Raw genomic sequence first — 23,271 nt, 5'->3', positions numbered from 1 at the left:
CCTGCCGGCTGGAGGTGTCCCTGGTTGACCAACTGGATGGGACCTTGCGCGTGATATTGAACGGACCCGTTCGTGTAATGTTCGGGAAGGGTGGCTGCGTTCCTTTGCCGCTGTTTAAGTGTAGGGACTGGTTGTCTCCTACGAATTAGCCACCTCAACCCACCACTTTGTTTCATACCTCCAAATACAGAGACATGCAATTTCCCCTGCAACACAAGTAGTGTTAGCTATTCACCATTTAATTTTGACCTAATCAGGCTGTTAACTAAAACTTTTTTTGCTGCCAGACCTCACAGCTATTTCGAGGTACCAAGTAGTGTTTTAATCATTTATGTCGAGGAGGAAAAATACTCACCCCCCCACCCCCCCGCTTTCTAACCTTCTGAGTTCTTACCTGACTACTGATAACAGATTAATCAATACAGAAAACACGTTTATTAATATGCATACTTGAGGGATGAAAAAAGATAAATGGTGGCTTAGGACTTATATATAATATACCACCTTTGGCTAAAAACAAAGGTAACCTATGGCTAGGCATAGCAAGATAAAGAAGAGGAAGTTAGGCTTGTTTTGCAGACTTAAGTCGTTCCTTCTCCATTGATTAGGGTCTCAGGTGTCTCCTGTTGGCTCCTGGGTTCAGGTGGAGGACCAGATTATCCTGTCTGAGACTGAAGCCAAGAGCCAGCTCAGCGAAATCTGTGGTACTGTTAGCTACTGGCATGTTCTTCCTGCATGATTCTTTTATAAACATCTTCATCAGCTCTCTTGGATTATCATCATGGAGGTGCTCATCTCCCTGATGCTCTCTTTTTCATGAGCTTTGGAGTCCTCTTCCTCCTGCTCTTGAGGATTGACACCTATAGCTGAGTTCTCAAGGATTCCAACCACTTACTTTCTTGAGTTCCTGCTTTTGTAAATTAATTTTTTTTGGTGATCTTTCACCTTTTCCATTCATCCCTTTACTGGTACCATGACTGGGACACACACACACACACACACACACACACACACATGTGCATGGTTGTGGTCACACACTGACTTGCTGGGATTGCATTCTAGTTGTGGTGCTTCCACACATGCTAATTGTGGTACTCGGTGGGGTCATCGTGGTACTCGCGCACGTGCTTGCTTGCACATGTTGTGGTACTTGTATACTCCTCTACACAAGAGACCGCATGAGCAAGGTGGTGCTGGCATCTCCATCTAGAGCAGCAGGGACTGCCCTCAAAAGTAATCCTTATGCTAAAGTGACATATTTTGAGGTAGCATGTTCTGCTACCTTCATTTACATCAGTTTCTCTATAAATGAAGCTTTAGGGCAGAAACTACCTTATTTATGTGCCCTGTAACCTTGTGCACATAAATAGGGTAGTTTCTGGCACCGAGTTCTTAAGCATCTCCTGAGTGACTGAATAGTGACTAAAGTATGATTGGAAAATGTGGAGTAGACATAGGAGCAGGAAATTTGAAGTTTATTGCAAAACTTTAGAGCCCATGAATCTGCACATAATTTAATCACTGGCTGTGATCAGGGCCTATTGGCTCTGTGCTTAGTGATTTACTCCTGGTAGGGCTCAGGGGACCATATGGGTACCTGGGACTGAACCTGTGTGCAAGGGAAGCACCTTAACACTGTACTATTTCTCTGGCCCCTGGTATACACACACACACACACACACACACACACACACACACACACACACATAGGGTTTTGGTTTTGCCCACACTCAGTAGTACTCAGGGATTATTTCTGGCTCTGTGCTCAGGGATCACTCTTAGTATGATTTTGGGGACTCTATGGGATTCCAGGGATTGAACCCTGGTCCATCTGTGCAAATGCCCTACCTGCTGTACTTTTACTTTTACTTGTTTATATTTTTTAACTTATTCAGTGATGAAAAACCTTATATAAACATATTTTCAACTGGGACTAGAGAGCTTGTGAGCCACAGAAGTAGCTTAATAGGAAGGCAACCTAGTTTAAGTTCCAGTTGCTTAATGGAACTTAGAATGAAAGCCTATTTGACCACAATGAAAAAAGAAACCAGTCTACCAGTAGGGGTGCTGGGTGGGTACTTGTACTTAGTTTTTCTTTGAACCAATGCTTTAGAGATTTTTTTCCTTTTCTTTTGCTGCTGCTTTTAATGGGCGTGTGCCTAGATTTGTTATTTTCAAAACAGGTTGTGTTTTGAAACTGAAAAAATAAAAACTTTATACTTAATTTTTTTTTTTTTTGAGGAATTCTTACTAAAATGCCACTTACTAATCTTACCAGTTACAGTGGCAACAGCAGCCCCTAGTGGTGCAGGGATGATTTTCTTTATTCCGTCAGTTTGGTGTTTGGAAACTATGTTGCAGGCTTTGCCATGCATGCGGCTATGTCCAGACATTACATATCTTGTAATAAGAGTCAAACAATGATAGTATGACAGGTATATTAACTCAGATGTTGTGGGCTATATTTGTGCGTTTTTGTATTTGGGGGCTATCTAAGGTTTTTACTAGATTCTGAAGCTAATGCAAAGTTATTAAAATATTTAAGAAATGAAAATGCAAAGAGCTAGGGATAAAGTCAGTGGTAGCATGCTTTCTTTGTAAGTGTGAGGCCCTGGGTGCTATTTCTGGCAATGCAAAAAGAAGAAAAGGAAGGGAGGAAGGAGGATATGTGAAAATTAGAATGGTTCTTTACAATCATGTAGAACACGGAGGTTCTTTAAAATTTTTTTTCGTTTTATTCCAGCCCTATACCATTTACTCTTGTTTAAAAATAAATAAAACAAAATAGCACATACTGGACACATACATCACATTTTCTTCCTATGGCTTCAGCCCACCCTTACTTCACCAAAAGAAATACAAAAAAGCACAAGAAAAATAATTCACAATTCTACATGACCACATTCACAGAAAATGACACCAGTATAAACACAAAACAGAAGGAGGTGCCATATGTTGTGTCCAACAGTTTCTTCTCCATGTCTTATCTTAAGTGAGTAACTATCATTGAGCATGCCAAATCAAAACATAACTAACATATAGAACACATTTTTTAAAAGTTATTAAAAAATTTTGGTGTCAAGAAGTGAACTCAGAACCTTCTCCATCCCACCCCACCCACTTGATTTTTAACTTGATTTATAAATTCACATATTGTTAAATTAACCTTTTTATGAGGGGGGGTTTCTAGCATGTCCAGCAATGTTCACAGATTTCTCCTGGAGGCACATGGGGGAACCATATGCAGTGCTATGAAATACAACTTGGGTAGGCCTTATGCAAGGCACCTTATCCCTTGTGCTATCTCTCAATCCCTGAAATTAATCTTTTCAAGTATATAAATGAGATTTTATAAGTATAAGTATATACTTATAAGATTTTATAAGTATAAGTATATAAATAGAGGATCTTAGAATATTCAAAGTTGTGCGGCCACAACCACTAATTCTAAAACATTTTCATCATCCCCCAAAGAAATCTAGCAACATTAGAATAATTCTATTCTCCTTTCCTCCTGCCTTTGGCAACCACTCATCTACATTCTGCTTCCTTGGATTTGACATTTTTCACATTTTATATAAAAGGGATCTTACATTAAAAATTTTTTCTTTTTGGAGTGGAGCCCACACCCAGATGTGCTCAGGGCTTAGCCCTGGCTTTGTGTTCAGGGATGACTTTTGGTGGGACTCACGGGCGGAGGGTGTGGGGGATACAGAGTGGTTGGGGATCAAACCCAGTTCAGCTTCGTGCAAGGGAAGAGCCTTACCTGCTGTATTATCTCTCTGGCCCCTTCTTTAAAATTTTTAAGTTTCATTAATGTTATAATGTATTGGCATTTTATTCCTTCTTTAAAATTTTTTTAAATTAGTGAGACACCATGAGGTACAGTTGTAGACTTACAAATTTTGTGCTTGGGTTTCAATTATACAATGATCAAATACCCATCCCTCCACCAGTACCCATTTTTATTCCTTTTTAAGAATGAGTGGATTTTATGAAATGAATACATAGGAAAGTTATCTATACATTTTTTTTTGGCTTTTTGGGTCACACCGCCAATGCACAGGGGTTACTCCTGGCTCTTCACTCAGGAATTACTCCTGGCGGTGCTCAGAGGACCATTGGGATGCTGGGAATCGAACTCCTGGCTGTGGGGGGGGGGGGGGGACCATATGAGATGCTGGGAATAGAACTGGGGTTAGCCACGTGCAAGGTAAACGCCCTACCCCCTGTGCTATCGCTCCAGCCCCTTACATGTCACATCTGACTAATAAAGGTGTTAACAGCATATTATAGAGAACCTGTGATCTAAATGGGAAGACATGATAGGTATATGAAAAGGAAATCAACAATCCAAGCCAACGCTTTGTTACCAGGGGCATTGTTCAAATTTTTTTAATAGGAAAGGTATGAAGAGATTAAGTGATAGAATCCTATTCAGTGATAGAATCCTATCCAATCCAAGGTATGAAATGAAACACAGCCATCCAAAAGTTAAACCCTTACAGAACGCTATCTTCCTCAACGGATTCCTTCACGTGATTTTCCTTTGAGCAGGCCCGGTAATGATGAAAACAGGCCGAAATAAACCTGTACTTTTGTAAACCGAATAGAGAGCTCCGCGAGAGGTCAGTTTGCAGCACAAATACTGATCCCCCACAGGAACCCGCTTCCGCGGCTCCGCGCTCCGTTGCACGGCTGTTTCGGCACCTCCCGGCCGCCGTAGCGGGACCCCGTTCCGCCCGGGGCGGGGGGCGGGGCCGCTCCCGGGTTAAGGATGGCTGGCGAGCTCGAGCGCTCCAAGCCTCTGATCGGGCTGCTCAGCGGGCTGGCCCAGGACACTTTCCATGGGGCCACGGGCGTCACCGAGGAGCTGCTGCGGACGCAGCTCTATCCCGAGGTGTCTCCGGAGGAGTTCCGTCCCTTTCTGGCGAAGATGAGGGGGATTCTTAAGGTACCTGTCTTGCCGGAGCTTCCTCTGTGGAAGCCCAACCCTTCCCTGCTTCCCTCGGACGAGCCTGCCCAGAAACGGAGGTGGCATTCCTCAGACCCACCGCTCCTCCAGGGCCGCGCCCCGCGCCCCTTCAGACCCGCCCTTGTCACTTTCTTGTCGGTGACCCCTCCTGCCCCGCCACGCTCCCTGCAGCCGTGCAGGCTGTCACCCACGGACCAAGACTTCGCGTGTTTCCTTAAGTCACAGTTTCGACATGCCCGCACTTCTGTGCGCTCCATGCTTTAAAATATTTAAGTGTCATTTCTTTTTTCGGGGTCTTGGGATGGGAGCCAACGAGAGCAGTGGATGCCAGGGCCGGGCGGGATACGCTGGCGGGACCCGAGGCCCCCCAGACCGCTGTGCAGTGAGCGCCTACTTACCAGCTTGAAGGTAAACGTGTAAACTGTCTTGATCCCTAGACATCTGAGGAGAGCAGATATCTGAACACATTTCAGTAGCCATTTAGAAAAGGTGAAAAGGGGGCGAGGGTATGGCTCAGCTGTGGAGCTCTTGTCTGGCTTTATAAGGAACCTGGAGTCAAGCGAAAATTAAATTTATTTCATTTAGTCCAATGTATCAAATTACTAAATCTTCACATTCAGTATATGGAAAGAAATATCAGTAAGGGGCAAACAGTGATTTACAGGGGTTTGGGCATTTGCCCTGCCTGCAGCCGACCTGGGTGACTCCCTGCCCACTCCCCCCGCTCCCCCCCACCACATTGGTTCTTCAAGTACCTCATGCCTGAGCACAGAGCAAGGAGTAGTCCCAGAGCTTTACTGGGTATCACTATCACTATCACCCCATTGTTCTTCAATTTGCTCCAGCCGGCCCAGTAACGTCTCCGTTCATCCCTGTCATGTGCAAGTGTAGTCCAATGACATATTGGGGGCTCCTTGAGGGTCAGAGAAATGAGGACCATTCATTGTTACTGTTTTTGACATGTCAAGTACACCACGGGTAGCTTGTTGGGCTCTGCTGGGCTCTGCAGTTCCCGCGGGATACTTTCGGTAGCTTGCCTTGCTCTCTGAGACCGAGGGAGCCTTTTGGGGCAGCCTCGAATCACCTTTATAGGTGTTCCTAGTCAGGCATATAGGTGGGTATGATACTCTCAGTAGCCTGCCGGGTTCTCTGAGAGTGAGAACTAGAGGATAAGAGGTTGCACTTCCGGGAGCTTGGTTTTAGAGTCTCTGGATGGCCACTGATGGGGTTACACGGCAGTTGGTGGGTATAACTGTCTAACTACTGGAAGGTGGGGGAGCTGGGTGGAGGAGGCCCAGTCCCTAACCGAGCAGGCTTGGAGATCTCAGCCCCGGGTCCCGCACACCTGGGTTCCTCTGCCGGTTCATCGTCCAAGCATGTGGAGAGTGGCCTCAGCGTGGCTTTGGCTGGGTCCTGGAGGTCTTCAGCTGTCAGGCTCTGCTCAGGGCGGAGGGGGAAACTCAACCCGCCCTCCTCCAAGGGGCCCTGGTGAGGAGGACAGCCAAGCGCAGGGGTAGGAGACCTTTTTCTTTTTTTTTCTTTTTTTACTGGGTGTGGTCCAAAAATGGGTGGATGTGTGTAGGGTTGGGGAAGTATTTACTATTTCTTCGTCATCTTTCCTGAATCTGGTTTATCCTTACACATTAGTTTGTACTTGTGACATTTCAAAGGATTCAGTGAGTGTGTTGACTAAGACCTAATAGGAATGAATCTGGTACCAAAGTGTGTTCTAGAAATACACTAAAAGAGAGTACCTATTTTTGTAGGCAGCCAATGTGTTAGGAACCATACAAGATATTTTATATTTAATTTTTATTTTCGTGCAGTAACTTTGTATGCTGGAGACCCATTTTAAAAATTAGGGAATTGACTCAAAGGAGGCTTAAGAAGTTTGAACATCACACTTTGGGACTGGGAAGTGGCTCAGAGGACTGGAGCATATGCTTTGCATGTGGAGCCCTGGATTCAGTCCCACCGGCATATGGTTACCCAAGCAATCACTATTGTTGAGTATTACTACTATGGGTAGTAGTCCCAGTGGAGGAAGAGAGATCACCAAAGAAAAATTCGCCATAAAATAATATCACACTTTGATTAAAGTCAGTGTTGAAATGTAATCTGCTATAAAATTTTTGTTTTAAAAACTGTTTGCTTCAGGGACTATATCCATAGTACAGTGAGTAGGGCGCTTGCCTTGTACACAGCAGACCTGGGTTCAATCCCCAACATCCCATATGGTTCCCTGAGAACTGCCAGTAGTAATTAGTAATATCTGAGTTCAGAACCAGGACCCTGATCATCACTGGGTGTGGCCCCAAACTCCCCCCCCCCCAATTAAAAATTAAATAAAAACTATGCTTTATAAAGACATTTATTTTTTGAAAAAAGTATTTAACATCACAGGATTTGAATCCTGGAAATAAAATGAAGTAACTTTCACAGAAAGTAAGTTGTTTCATAGACATAAAAGAGACAATATTCCAGGTGTGATCCAAGACATTCTAAGCATTTTCAGTTGATATTATATTATATGTAGTGAAGGCTCCTCTATCAAATCTTACTCTTCAGTGATCAAAAAGTTTCCATAGAGAATATGATTTTCTAAACCAGGATTAACTAGCTGTTCAGGGTTGCTCCTGGCTCTTTGACTGGGAATCACTCCTAGGAGTGCTAAAGGGACCTTGAAGAGGTCAAGAGGTCTGGCTGGAACCTGGGCATCCTATATACAGAGCATGTGCTATCTCTCCGGTCTCAGATTTACTCACTTTCCTGAATAATTCTGGGTTGTAGACTTAACATCACCTATCTTTAGTGTTGAGAATAGAACAGAAGATTTACTTGTTTCGTTACTACATACTTTGCACGATGAGACACCAAGGCCAGGATTTTTTGACTTAGTGAAACTCGAGATGACATCTAGTTTTAATCTTCTTTTTCTTTGTGAGTAACACTGCAGAGCAAATGTCTATTTCTTATGGATAAGTAAAGAACAAGCATGGGTTTTAAACAAAAAAGACTTTGAACAGAGAAAAAAGTATTCATCTACAGTAAAGGAGAACATTCGCAAATAAGCATGATGCAAAGATGCTAAGGTGTTTGGACATAGAGGACTGAGTAAACTACTATCGGCACAAAAGAGGATTTAATTCTTTTTGGGAAGCGAGGACTCTCCCAAGTGGTGCTCAAGAGATGTGGGGCATCCTGGTGATTTGGCCAGTGGGGCTTTTGGTTTAGTGCAACGATGGAGGGTATGATTCTGCTTGGCCCTGCAGTGCTGGGGATACTTGGGTCATTGGGGAAACAGGTGGTTGTGGGAATTGAATTTTGAGTTCTGTTCCATGTGCTCTAGGCATTGTACAATCTCTAAGATCCTGATTTTGGGGCACACCCGAGGTGCACAGGCCTTACTTTTGCCTCTGCTCAGAGCTCACTACAGTCAGGGTTTATGGGAACAAATGGGGTAACAGGGATCAAACTTTGGTTGGCTGCTTGCAATGCAGGCACCTTACCCACCCTTACCCACTGTACTTTCTGTGACCTGGAGGTGCTTTTTTTTTTTTTTTTTTTTTTTTGCAGCTCTTGAAGTTTAAAATATTGTAGACTAAAACAAATGACTTCCACTTAGGGCAGTCTAGGTTAAGAAAATAGCACAGATTGGTCAGGAAAATGTAGAGCACGGTCAGGAAATGAATTTACTCGACAGTACTCAGTACTGAGTATTGGTGGAAGCATAAAAATGTAAAGCAAACTTCCCCCTTTCCTTATAATATTTTAATCCCAATATATAAAGAGCAATGTGTATGTGTGTGTGTGTGTGTGTGTGTGTACGTATCCATTTTAATAGGGGCTACCACCTAGTGTTGTTTGGCAGCGGGGGTGACCAGGCTTTTCTTTGGTGGTACTGGTTGTGTGTGAGGGACATGTGGCTGGATGCGTGGCCCTCCCACATGCTAAGCCTACACTCTGTCCCTTGAGCATTCCTTCCCACCCAACCCTGTTCATCTTTATTCCCACTCTTTTTTTTTTTTTTTGGCAGGTTTGGGAGGGTCATACTCTGTGGTGTTCAGGGCTTACTCCTGGTCTATGGCAGGGATCATTCTTGGGGGTGCTTGGGGACCATATGTGTTGCTGGGAATCAAACTTGGATCAGCAGAATGCAAGACAAACATCTTACCTATTGTACTATTTATTTAGGTCCATTTATTCCTACTCTTAAACAGGATGGATGCATAAATATTTTTGTTGTGGTAAAATTTTTAAAAATCATCTTTATTTAAATTGTATACATAGTCATATGCCTTTATTTAAATGTATACATATTCATAATGCTGTGCATTCATTACTTGTTTATAACTATTTTTTTAACTCTTTGGGTTATACCTGATCAATATTTATTCCGGGGCTTCTTCCAGAGCAGTGCTGGGGGTTATAACCTTTTTATCTTGTAGCACTGTAGCACTGTCCTCCCGTTGTTCATCGATTCTCGAGCGGGTACCAGTAATGTCTCCATTGTGAGACTTATTGTTACTGTTTTTGGCATACCAAATACATCAAAGGTAGCTTGCCAGGCTTTCCATGCAGGCGGGATACTCTCGGTAGTTTGCCGGGCTCTCCAGGAGGGGTAAAGGAATCAAACCCAGTTCGGCCACATGCAAGGCAAACGCCCTACCCGCTGTGCTATTGCTCCAGCCTAACCTTTTTATCTTAAATACTAAAACTGTGGGCTGGAGTATAGCAGGTAGGGCGTTTGCCTTGCACGCAGCCAATATGGCCAACCCAAGTTCGATTCCTCCTCTCCTCTCGGAGAGCCGGGCAAACTCCCGAGAGTATCTCGCCCGCATGGCAAAGTCTGGCAAGCTACCCGCGGTATATCCGATATGCCAAACACAGTAACAAGTCTCACAATGTTACTAGGCCCACTCAAGCAAATCAGTGAACAATGGGAGGACAGTGACAGTAACTGAAACTGTACTTATTAACCAGGAGCTCCCTTTAACTCCCCATTGTCCTTCCCAAGCTTCGGAAACCATCATTCTGCTAGAAAGTCTTGATGAGCCTGACTATTCTAAATGTCTCATAAATGGAATTATATAGCATTTGTCTTGTGTTTAGCTTGTTCACTTAGCCTGAATAATCCTTATTGCATATATATGTCACTTTTGCTTATCCATGCACTTGTTATTGGTCACTTGGTTTGCTTCCACCTTTCATCTATTATGAATGCTGTGATGGGCTGGAGCGATAGCACAGTGGGTAGGGTGTTTGCCCTGCAAGCGGCCAACGTGGCCGGCCCAGGTTTGACTCTCAGAGAACCCGGCAAGCTACCAAGAGTATCTCGCCTGCACGGCAAAGCCTGGCAAGCTACCTGTGATGTATTCGATATGCAAACACAGTAACAGCCAAGTCTCACAATGGAGACGTTACTGGGCCCGCTCGAGAAAATCGATGAACAATGGGAGGACAGTGACAGAATGGTGTGACAGGGGTGTACAAGTATATTGAGTCTCTGCTTTCTGTTTTCTTGGTATGAAACCAGAATAAATTGCTGGCTCATACGGCAATTCTATTTTTAATTCTTTGTGGAGCTGCATACTTTTCTTCACGGAGGCTACACTATTTTACATTCCCACCAACAGTGCACTTTACATCAACACCAATCCTTGATATTTTCTGGTTTTTGATTGTTGCTCATTCTAATTAGTATGGTGTGGTAGAGTATACTTTTTAGTTTTTGTTATTTGGCAGGGGTGGTAGGGTCTCCAAAGCAGTGCACAAGAGGTCTGTGTCCCCTTTCTCTAATTCTTGGTCAGTGGTTCAGTGCACAGGCCTCAAGATGCAGAGCTACTTAGACTTGGCAGGGGTTTACCTTGGCTACTCTGACGGTGATGGGGCTCTCAGAGCCACATATGGTGGTGCTCAAGAGCCTCTAGGACTGCACCCTGCAATGCTCGGGGGAGTATATGGTGCTGGGAACTGAGCCATGGTCAGCTGCATGTAAAACAAAGCGCCTTAACACCTGTGCCACCCACGTTCAATTTATTGTTGTTTGTGGGAATTCATACTCAGTTATGCTCAGGGCTTACTTCTGGCTCTCTGCCCAGGGATCTCTCTTGGTGATGTTTGAAGGACTGTATAAGATGCCAAGGATAGAACCTGGGTTGCTTCATGCAAGGCAAATGCTTTACTCCTGCACTATCTCTCCGGCCCCTACAGCCCCCATTTTTATATGTATAGAAATGATAGTAGAAGTCAAGACAGTTTTTTCTTTTGTCTTGTGGAGTCTCAGAGATCTTGAATTCAGCGTGCAGGCTGAAGAAAAGAATTTTTAAAACAAGTGCAGCTGGAACGATAGTACAGCAGGTAGGGCATTTGCCTTGCATGCAGCCAATCTGGGTTGGATCCCAGCATCCCATATGGTTCCCCAAGCACCTTCAGGAGTAATTCCTGAATGCAGAGCTAGGAGTAACCCCTGTGTATTGCTGGGTATGACCCAAAAAGCCTAAATAAATAAATACAGACAAGTGCAGGACTCTTAAGCAAAGGGAAATGAACTGAGCATAAAACATTTAACGTCAGTTTGGCTGAGAATCTAGCTCAGTGGTAGAACATTTTCTGTGCATATGTGAGGCTCTGAGTTTTATTCTGAGAATGGTAAAGAAAACAGTTTCTGTAAACCGATTTTTACTTGGTGATTATATCTACAAAACACCTGCAAACTCTCAGTTTCTGTGAAGAAAGAAAAATAGAGTGAAGAGGTGTGGGCTAGGAGGAAGGGAAGGAATATGTACCTCCCATAGCAGTGGCTTCTCTTGTTAGCAGTCTCCTTATTGATAGCTGTCTGCATTCATTCATAGGCTTCATTTTAGGTTCAGGTGTTCTCTGAGCTATTACCTTTCCCTAGCCCAGGTGTAATGGATTGACTGCTTGTATTATTATTGTTATTATTTTTTGCTTTTTGGGTCACACCCAGCTATGCACAGGGGTTACTCCCGGCTCTGCACTCAGGAATTACTCCTGGCGGTGCTCAGGGGACCATATGGGATGCTGGGAATCGAACCCAGATCTGCCGCATGCAAGGCAAACGCCCTACCCGCTGTGCTATCACTCCAGTCCCGACTGCTTATATTTTTACTGGTTGCTGGTCTCAGTGGAAAACCTGGAGTGGGACGTTGACCCTCTCTTGTTTTACTCTTGGTCACAAAAGGGCAAACTTTCCTCTGCTTATAGATATATGAAGCTGATATATATTTTGTTGCTTTATTTATTTATATTTGTCTTTCTACTTTTGATTTTTAAGGGGCTACTCCTGGCACAGTACTCAGCAGTCATTTCCTGCAGTGCTCAGTGGGCCATGGAGTGCGAGGGATTGATCCTGAGCCTCCGGTATGCGAAGTATATGCTCTAGCCTTAGAACTCTCTTCTTAGCCCCTCAATTTATTTGGGTTTTGAGCCACACCTGTTGGCTTTCAGGGGTTGTTCTTGGCTTTGTGCTCAGGAATGACCCCTGGCTGTGCCCAGGGGATCATATGTGTTACCTAGTATTCGAACCAGGGTTATGCCAAATCACCTACATGCAAGGAAATGCCCCAACTCCTTTCAAATAAACATTTATTTATTTGCTTATTTTTGTTTCTGGGTCATATCTGTGGTGCTCAGGGCGTATTCCTGGCTCTGCTTTTAGGAATCACTCCTGGCGGGACTTGGGAGATTATATGGGGTGCCTGGGATTGAACCTGGGTTGGCTACGTGCAAGGCAAACGCCCCACCCACTTACTATCGTGCAAGTCCTCTCTAGTTTATTTTTGACAGTTCTGGAGTAGCACTGTAGCACTGTCCTCCCATTGTTCATTGATTTGTTCGAGCAGGCACCAGTAACATCTCCGTTGTGAGACTTGTTGTTACTGTTTTTGGCATATCAAATACGCGAGGGGGAGCTTGCCAGGCTCTGCTGTGTGGGCGGGATACTCTCGGTAGCTTGCCGGGCTCTCCAAGAGGGACAGAGGAATTGAACCCAGGTTGGCCACGTGCAAGGCAAACGCCCTACCAGCTGTGCTATTGCTCCAGCCCATAAAGTATATAATTATAGTACAATATTATAATCCATAGAACAAAATATATATCTGAGTCCAATACAAATATAAATGAATAAAGAATAAGGTACACATCTTCTAAAAATTATAATTAATAAAAATAGAAGGAATGAGAGTAAATAAATTTTAACTTAAGAGATGTATCACAAATATTCTACGTTTTAATCTTTTTGTTTGCTCACATTTATACCTCAAGCTCATGTAGATATATGTTTACATATCCTGTTCCCTCTCCCCCCACTCTGCTTTTTGGATTCACCTGGCAATGCTCAGGGGTTACTCCTGGCTCTGCACTCAGGAATTACTCCTGATGGTGCTCGGGGGACCACATGGGATGCTGGCAGGTCGGCCACTACCCACTGTACTGTACTACCAAGTCAAACGCCCTACCCACTGTACTGTACTACCACTTCAGTCCCATATACTCTGTTTCTTGATCCTGCGTTTTACCTATGAAGTATGCTCGTAATTCTAGTTTATTAGAATTCTTGAGACTAGATTATTTTTTGCATAGGGTCTTTGCTCTCTACTGCCCTCTGTTGGCAATGATTTTTGAATTTCCTCACTGCACATTAAAATTTTTAAATGTAAATGTGATTGAATTTTGTTTTTTTTCTACTATTGCTGCGTCCCTATACTCATTTCTGTCAATCTGAAATTAGTTTATCAATTTCTCTTTTTCTTTATAATTTGAATTATAAATATGTTTAAATTCTATTCTAGAAATCTGGAAATACAACTAGCTTATGAATTATCTATTTCATTTCTGCCTCAAGACAGTTACCAGTGGTCTTCCTCTGCCACAGCTTTATCAAGATGTAGGGCTGGAACGATAGCACAGCGGGTAGGGCATTTGCCTTGAAGCGGCCAACCTGGATTCGATTCCCAGCATCCCATATGATCCCCCAAGCACCGCCAGGAGTAATTCCTGAGTGCATGAGCCAGGAGTAATCCCTGTGCATCGCCAGGTGTGACCCAAAAAGAAAAAAAAAAACAAGATATAATTGGCAAACCTATGTACCTGTGTTTTTCAAATAGGGGGTCACACCTAATGGGGTTGAGGGGAGTCACCAGGACTGTTCCCTTAAATGCATGGAGAGCTGCCTGGCCACATCCAGCATTGTCTGTCTATAGTACTGAGTATCGGATTTAAGATTTCACACATTCTGGGCATGAGCTCTACCACTTGAGCATATCCCAACCCCAATGTGTGTGTGTGTGTGTGTGTGTCTTTTAGGCCACATCCAGCCATACTGGTCTTACCCCTAATGATGCTAGGGCTTGTCACTGCTGGATGTGCTCAGAGGACAATGCAGTGCCGGGGATTAAATCTGGGACTCTTTTACATGAAGTATGAGCTCCAGCCCTTTGAGTCATCTCCCCAGGCTCCTGAGTATTTGTATTTTAAACACCTCAATCTGTCTCTTATCCTTTATTTATGTTTTTGTCTCAAAGTCATGAACATTTGTTTGAGAATTGGACTGGACAGAAAGACCTTTAATAATAGTTTTTGTACATATTATGATTGGAGTATATCATCTGTCAGAAGCTGGATTTAAATTTAATTTTCAATTTTGTAAACATGCAGCCACTTGTTTGCTTTCCCTTTTTTGTTGTAAACTCCACTAAAGAAAACATTGAAATTTGTGGTACATAAAATTGCACATACCACTATGTGGTATGACAGTATTAATATTTTTGTATATTTATTAACTACACATTTGATAATATTATAATTTATATACCACCTCTGTATTTTTGATACAGTTATACACTTTATAGCTATAGTCTCTGCTTGTTTGGATTTATATTTCCTGGAGAACACAGACATTAAGAAAGTAATTATAGAAATTTTGAAAAGGAAGCCACATGTGCTATGTGCAAGCTTAAATACATTATAGGCAGTTTAGAGTAGTTACAAGTCTAGATGCATGTCCACACTTAAATAAAAGATAAAAGATGAAAGGAAGAAAAGACCAACTTAATAGGTATAATGGACTAAAAGGAAAAAAGAAACAGCAGAAAATAACTTCCTTTATTCTATATTTTTGGTACAAGGTGAGAAATCATGAATGTGGCTGACTAATGTTATGATAATGTCTTTCTTGTAATAAAATGATAATGTCTTTCTGTAATAAAATTTGATTGCTCCGGGTCTCATTTTCAGTTTTTAACTTGATCTTTGAGACTACACAGAAAAGACTCTTTTGGGGGGGGGTTGGGAGAGGGGGCACCATACCCAGCGATGCTCAGGGGTTTCTCCTGGCTCTGCACTCAGGAATTACTCCTGGTGGTGCACGGATGGACCATATGGGAGGCCAGGGATCAAACGCAGCTGCGTACAAGGCAAACGCCCTACCCACTATGCTATCACTCTGACTCTATTTTTTAAATTGAAACTCAGCTGAAGTAGTATTTCTTCTTAACATGTTCTCAAGTTGCTTTAAGAAAGGGTGTGTACATGAGAGGTAATTCTTTTTCTTCCGTATTAAAAAATGTGTTTGGGGGGCGAAAGCAACAGTACAGTAGATAGGGTGCTTGCCTTACAAGGGGCTAAACCAGATTCAATCCTCAGCACCCCATACAGTCCCTCGAGTCCTGTCTTAGTGATCCCTGAACACAGAGTCAGGTATAAGACCTGAGCACGTATGAGTGTGGCCCAAAAAACAAGCCCCCAAATGCATTGGAGCCAGGAGCCCATGCTTTGAACCTTGGGGCCCTGGGTTCTAACTCGGAAGCAATCCCAGAAGTGATTCCTGAACAGAGCTGGATTTAGGTACTGGGCACCATTAGGTATGACCCAAAAATCGAAATCTAAAAGAGGGTCTAGAGGTAGCTCAGTTTGTATGTAGGAGGCCTTGGTTTAATTCCTGGCTCTACATATTTCCCTGAGCACCACTAGGAGCAAACCCGAGCAAAGAGCTGTGAGTAGCTCCTGATTACTACCCAGTGTGGCCTGGAAACCAAAACCAAAACAAACAACCTCACCCCGTCCCCCCTCAAAAAGCTAGAATGTCTTTCTGGACCAGGGAGAGCCTTGCACTTATTTGCAAGTCTTAATCTTCACAGGGCACCAAGTTAGGCACAATGGATATCTACAAATCTAAAAGGTGTCTTACCTTGGATTCCTGTTATTCCTATTGAGAGTGGTCTGCCATGCTTTGGAATTTGATTTAAAAGAAAAAACTAGCCATTTTCTTTTGTGTTTTTGAAAAATTACAGGTAGGTTTTAACCTACTGTCTCGTGAAAAATCATCACTACATCCTGGCCAGACGGAGATCCAAATTTTCTTTAGAACAAACAGAAGAAATGTGTTAATTTCTGAGAGCCTTTTGTGAGTCCTTAAAATGTAGACCTTCTCGGCTCTCCTTGGCTATATCTAATGTCTGTGGATGATCACTCACTCAAGAGTCCGGTGAGTTCGTGCCAGCACATTCTTCCTGGGCTAACACCTCAAACATTAAGCCAGTGCTTGGCAGAGAGATGCCTCAGGAAGTACTAGGCGTTGTTCTATCTTTGTTTCCCACAAATCTGCAGTTTCTACATTATCTTTTATTTTATTTTATTAATTTTTTCTTTTTTGGGTCACACCAGGCGGTGCACAGGGGTTACTCCTGGTTCATGCACTCAGGAATTACTCCTGTCAGTGCTCAGAAGACCATAAGGGATGCTGGGAATCGAACCCGGGTCAGCTGCGTGCAAGGCAAACGCCCTACCTGCTGTGCTATTGCTCCAGCCTCTACATTATCTTTTAAAGTGCTCACTGGCATGTGTGACAGAGGTGCTTGAGGAATTCTAATTTTCTGCCTGAACAATGGAATTGTGGCACTGGTAAAAGGTTTTTCCTCGGAGATATTTTTCAGACATGTTCCTAACACCTTTTTCAGGTAAGATTTTTTTTCTTCTTGTAGGAGTACTACTATTTATTCAGCCACTGATTAGCTGATTGAATTGGGCATGAACTCCACCTTTATTTTTTTTTCATTTTTTATAATTTTATTTATTGAATCACCATGAGAGCAGTTACAAAGCTTTTGGGTTTAAGTCTTGGTCATACAATGAAACACCCATACCTTCACCAGTGCCCATTCTCCACCACCAAAAACCCCAGTATACCCCCATCCTACACCATCCCCCTACCTGTGGGGCAGATGATTTCTACATTACTCTCTCTCTACTTTGATTACATTCAATATTTTGACATCAGACCCACCATTATTATTTGGGATTTTACCCCAACACTCAGATCTGCTGAATAGGCAATAGTAGACAATTTGTTTTCTATTGCTGGTTATGAATAATATGATGTTGCGAGGCTGCAGTAATGACCATGCGATTTTGAAGTTCCGAAATTTTTTTTTGTTTTGTTTTTGGGTCACACCCCGCGGTGCTCAGGGGTTACTCCTGACTCTGCACTCAGGAATTACCCCTGGCGGTGCTCGGGGGACCATATGGGATTCTGGGAATCGAACCCAGGTTGGCCGTGTGCAAGGCCGCTGTGCTATCGCTCCAGCCCGAAGTTCCGAAATTTTAACACTTAAATCTGGAGGGATTTCTGTAAAAACCTGCTGGGTTCCGAGATTTGTTCCTGAGTCTGGGATCATGGCCATTGAGCAGCTTGATCAGGAGCCAGAGAGGCTGTTTGTGAGCGGCGACTCAGGGTCTCAATGGGGCGGGGTAGGAAAGGGCCGGCTCCACTCCCATACTGTGAGGCCCCACATGTCTTGTCACTGAGGGCCCAAACCTGACTGTCCAATGCCTCTGGGGGATGGTGGCCACCGAGCCACCTAGGGGGAGCAGGCGGAGGGGCAACACCCTTTCCCCTCTGGGGTGGCCCGGCAACAGTAAGTAACCTACTGCAGGGTCTGGATGCATTTCTGCCAAAAGCCACTGGGTTTCAAGATTTGTTTCTGAGTCTCTGGGATCATGGCCATTAAGCGGCTTGATCAGGAGCCAGAGAGGCCATTTGTGGGTGATGACTTGGGGTCTCATTGGGGTGGGGAGGAAAGGGCCGGCTCCACCCCTATTCCCTGAGGCCCTGTGTGACTTGTCACTGAGGGCCCAAACCTGACTGTCCAATGGTCTCAAGGATGGCAGCCACAGAGCCACCTAGGGGGAGCAGGCGGAGGGACAGCACCCTTTCCCCCCTGGGGTTGCCTGGCGACAATAACCTACTGCGGGTCTGGACGCATTTCTGCCAAAAGCCACTGGGTTCTGAGATTTGTTTCTGCGTCTCTGGGATCATGGCCGTTAAGTAGCTTGATCAGAAGCCAGAGAGGCCGTTTGTTGGCAGCGACTTGGGGTCTCATTGGGGTGGGAAAGAAAGGGCCGGATCTACCCCCATCCTGTGAGGCCCCGTGTCTCGTCACTGCAGGCCCAAACCTTATTGTCTAGTGGCCTCTGGTGGATGGCAACCACCGGGCCGCCAGGGGGAACAGGCTAAAGCACAAAACCTATTCCCACCTGGGTTGGCCCAACACCATTAACCTACTGCAGGGACTGGACGCATTTCTGCCAAAAGCTGATGGGTTTCGAGATTTGTTTCTGAGTCTCTGGGATCATGGCCATTAAACAGCTTGATCAGGAGTCAGAGAGGCTGTTTGTGGGTGGCGAATTGGGGTATCGTTGGGATGGGGAGAAAAGGGGGGCCGGCTCCACCTCCATCCTATGAGGCCCCACATGTCTCCTCACTGTGGGCCCAAACCTCACTCTCCAATGGCCTCTGGAGGATGGTGACCCCTGAGGAGCCAAGGGGGAGCAGGTGGAGGGATGGTACCCTTTCCCCCCTGAGGTGGCAGCTGGGGCGGGGGAGGTTACTATCCCGGTGATAGTAACCTACTGCGGAGTCTAGACGCATTTCTGCCAAAAGCCACTGGGTTTTGAGATTTGTTTCTGAGTCTCTGGGTTCATGACTGTTAAGCAGCTTGATCAGGAGCCAGAGAGGGCATTTGTGGGCAGTGACTCGGGGTCTCGTTGGGGTGGGGAGGAAAGGGCCGGGTCCACCCTCATTCCATGAGGCCCCACGTGTCTCATCACTGCGGGCCCAAACCTGACTATCCAGTGGCTTCTGGAGTATGGCAGCCACCAAGCCGCCAAGGGGGAGCAGGTGGAGGGACAGCCTTTCCTCCCTGGGGTGGCCCAACGCTGGTAACCTACTACAGGGACCGGGCGCATTTCTGCCAAAAGCCGCTGGTTTCTGAGGTTTGTTTCTGAGTCTCTGGGATCATGGCTATTAAGCAGTTCGATCAGGAACCAGAGAGGCCATGCCTCCAATTATATAGCTAAGCCAGAGGTGGTCTGTGGGTGTGTCTCCCACATACCTAACTTTTGGCCATTTACTTTCTTGGTAAACTTTGCCCCAAGTTTTTGGGGTCTGGCCAAAGCACAGCAACAATTATGGGGTATCTGGAAGTCTGAAGGCGCCATCAAGCTGCTGATGCACTCTCATCACAGGTACATATTGACCTGCTGGTGGCACTATACCCCCTCAAGTATGATTTAAGTAGAAGAGATTACTTGTGGAAAGATAACTCATTCATCTTTTTTTTTTTAGATGAAATACCATGAGATACAGTTACAAAGCTTTCATGTTTGAGTTTCAGTCATACAATGATCGAGCACCCATCCCTCCACCAGTACACATTGTCTACCACCAATGTCCCCAGTATCTCCCCTCCCTCCACTATCTCCCCTCCCAACTCTCCCCCTGCCTTTATGGCAGACAATTTCCCCCATACACTCTCTTTACTTTCGGGCATTATGCTTTATAATATAGATACTGAGAGGCTATCATGTTTGGTCTTTTATCTACTTTCAGCGTGTATCTCCCATCCCGAACGATCTCTCCATCATTGACTTAGTGATCCCCTCTCTATTCTAGCTGCCTTCTTCCCCAGTTCATGAAGCAGGCTTCCAAATATGAAGCAATATTCCTGGCCTTTGTGTCTACTGTTCTTGGGTGTCAGTCTCATATTATGTTCTTTTAATATTCCACAAATGAGTTTAGTCATTCTATGTCTGTCCCTGTCTTTCTGACTCATTTCACTTAGCATGATACTCTCCATAAACATCCATTTATATGCAAATTTCATGACTTCATCTTTCCTAACAGCTGCATAGTATTCCATTGTGTAGATGTACCACAGTTTCTTTAACCAGTCATCAGTTCTCAGGCACTCAGGTTGTTTCCAGATTCTGGCTATTGTAAACAGTGCTGCAATGAACATAGAGGTGCAGATGTCATTTCTACTGTGCTTTTTTGCACCCTTGGGGTATATTCCCAGAAGTAGTATTGCTGGGTCATATGGAAGCTCAATTTTTAGTTTTTTTGAGGAATGCCCTTACTGTTTCCCAAGAAGACTGGACCAGTCAGCATTCCCACCAACAATGAAAGAGAGTCCCTTTCTCCCCACATATGCAATAGCACACTGGTTGTTCTTTATTCTTTTTGATATGTGCCAGTCTCTGTGGTGTGAGATATCTCATTGTTGTTTTGATTTGCATCTTTCTGATCATTAGTGATGTAGAACATTTTTTCATGTGCCTTTTGGCCTTTTCTTTTTTGAGGAAGCTTCTGTTCATTTCTTCTCCCTATTTTTTGATGGGGTTGGAGGTTTTTTTCTTGTACAGTTCTACTAGTGTCTTGTATATCCTGGTTATTAACCCCTTATCAGATGGGCATTGGGTAAATATTCTTTCCCATTCTGTGGGCTCTTTCTGTATTTTGGTCACTGTTTCTTTTGTTGTGCAGAATCTTGTTAGTCTGATGTAGCCCCATTTTTTTATGTTTCCACTTGCTTGGTGTTTGGTGTTACATCCTTAAAGATGCTTTTACCTTCAATGTCATGTAGGGTTCTGCCTACATTTTCCTCCATGTACCTTATGGATTCAGGTCTGATATTGAGGTATTTAATCCACTTTGATCTGACTTTCGTGCCTGGTGTTAGAAGTCAGAATTCATTTTTTTGCAGGTAGCTGTCCAGTACCACTTGTTGAAGAAGCTTTCCTTGTTCCACTTCACATTTCTTGCTCCTTTATAAAAGATTAAGTGATCATATATTTGAGTATCTGTGACAGAATATTCAACTCTGTTCCATTGGTCTGCGGTTCTGTTTGTAGTCCAATTCCATGGTATTTTACCCCATTCATTTTTTACTGTAATGTTTTGCATGCTTTATTACATGTTATTTCAAAAGCATAGTTTTATTCTAATTTCCAAATAACTGGAAAAATTTATTAAAAACATTTATAGCAAAAATGCACTTGGTATTAAGTTTCAAAAATGATGGGTCCCATTAGTGACTTTTTTTTTAATGTAGGAGTACTGCTATTTATTCAGCCACTGATTAGCTGATTGAATTGTGCATGAACTCCACCTTACTTTTTTTTTTTCATTTTTTATAATTTTATTTATTGAATCACCGTGAGAGCAGTTACAAAGCTTTCGGGTCTAAGTCTCGGTCATACAATGAAACACCCGTACCTTCACCAGTGCCCATTCTCCACCCCCCAAAACTCCAGTATACCCCCATTCCACACCCTCCCCCTACCTGTGGGGCAGATGATTTCTACATTCTCTCTCTCTAATTTGATCACATTCAATATTTCAACACCAGACCCACCATTATTATTTGAGATTTTACCCCAACACTCAGATCTGCTGAAAAGGCAACAGTAGATAATTTGTGTTCTATTGCTGGTTATGAATAACATATGATGTCGTGTGGCTGCAGTAGGGCCTTGTGATTTTGAAATTCCGAAATTTTAACACTTAAATCTGGAGGGATTTCTGCCAAAAACCCCTGAGTTTCGAGATTTGCTCCTGAGTCTCTGGGACCATGACCATTAAGCAGTTCAATCAGGAATCAGAGAGGCCATGCCTCCAATTATATAGCTGAGCCGGAGGTAGTTTGTGGGTATGTTTCCCATATACCTAATTTTTGGCCGTTTACTTTCTTGGTAAACTTTGCCTCAAGTTTTTGGGGTCTGGCCAAAGGCACAGCAGCAATTTTGGGGTATATGAAAGTCTGACGGTGCCATCAGGCTGCTGATGCACTCACCTCACAGGTATAGATTGACCTGCTGGTGACACCATATCCCCTAGTGACATTTTTTTACTGTAAAAGAATGGACTTACAATATCTGTGCTGAGATTTATTCCATGGAATGAGTCCAGTACCTCATTCTTCTGAAAAATCCAGAATGCGTTTTTAAACATTGTTTTTTGTTGTTGTTTTCTTCTATATTTCTGCATAATTCCATAATATAGAAAGATTTTTACTATGTAAGGCACCTTTTAATATATTATTGTTTTGTTGTTGTTGTAGTTTTTGGGTCATACCTCAGATGCACAGGGGTTATTTCTGGTTCTGTGCTCAGGAATCACTCCTCATGTGCTCAGGAGACCATATGGGATGCTGGGGTTTGAAGCTTGTTTGAAGCCACCTGCAAGTACCCACTGTACTATCGCTCTAGCCCCCAGTAAGTTATTGATTTTAATTTTTAGATGAAAATATATAAATTAGTGGCTGTGCTATTTTTTTTCCTGCTGACTATTTAAGAATGAATTTCACCCTTAAGTGTTTTAAAGTTAACTTGAGTATGAAACAGTAGGGGGCTGGAGCGATAGCACAGCGGTAGGGTGTTTGCCTTACAAGCGGCCAACATGGCCGACCCGAGTTCAGTTCCTCCGCCCCTCTCGGAGAGCCCGGCAAGCTACGTATTTCGCCCACATGGCAGAGCCTGGCAAGCTACCCGTGACATATTCGATATGCCAAACACAGTAACAAGTCTTATGATGGAGACGTTACTCCATCATAACGCTCGAGCAAATCGATGAACAACGGGAGGACCGTGACCGTGATGAAACAGTAGATACAGGAATTAGGATGTAGCTCACTGGTAGACTGCTTACGGCCATGTATGAGACCCTGCGATCCAGTTGGCATCAAAACAGAATAAGGGGCCAGAGCAGTAGTACAGTGGGTAACGAGTTGGCCTTGCATGTGGCCCATCCTGGTTAAATCCTCAGCATCCCACATATAGTCTCCGGAGAACCGCCAGGAGTAATTAACCCCTGAACATTTTCAGGTATGACCAGAAAAACCATAAATACATAAATACATAAATAAAAAAATAAAATAGTACATTAGAAGATACAAGTAGGCTTTATGAACAGAACAGTAATTCTGTTTTTCTACTCTAGG

The 23,271-nt window shown here is 43.8% G+C and overlaps 1 protein-coding gene across 1 annotated transcript in view; it reads left to right on the top strand.

Annotated features, from left to right (window-relative positions):
* The first annotated feature begins 4,749 nt into the window (after positions 1–4,749).
* The window catches only part of COMMD1 (copper metabolism domain containing 1), a 137,140-nt gene continuing 118,618 nt past the window's right edge, over positions 4,750–23,271 (top strand). The window contains exon 1 of the mRNA XM_056126350.1: positions 4,750–4,954. Within this exon, the coding sequence (XP_055982325.1) occupies positions 4,778–4,954 (177 nt within the window). The 5' untranslated portion in view covers positions 4,750–4,777. The remainder of the gene's footprint in view (positions 4,955–23,271) is intronic.

The sequence above is a fragment of the Sorex fumeus genome, unplaced genomic scaffold (genome assembly GCF_029834395.1).
Source record: "Sorex fumeus unplaced genomic scaffold, SorFum_2.1 ptg000006l, whole genome shotgun sequence".
Lineage (NCBI taxonomy): Eukaryota > Metazoa > Chordata > Mammalia > Eulipotyphla > Soricidae > Sorex > Sorex fumeus.
The sequence above is the reverse complement of the archived record's forward strand: the minus strand, read 5'-3'. Positions and strand labels throughout refer to the sequence as shown.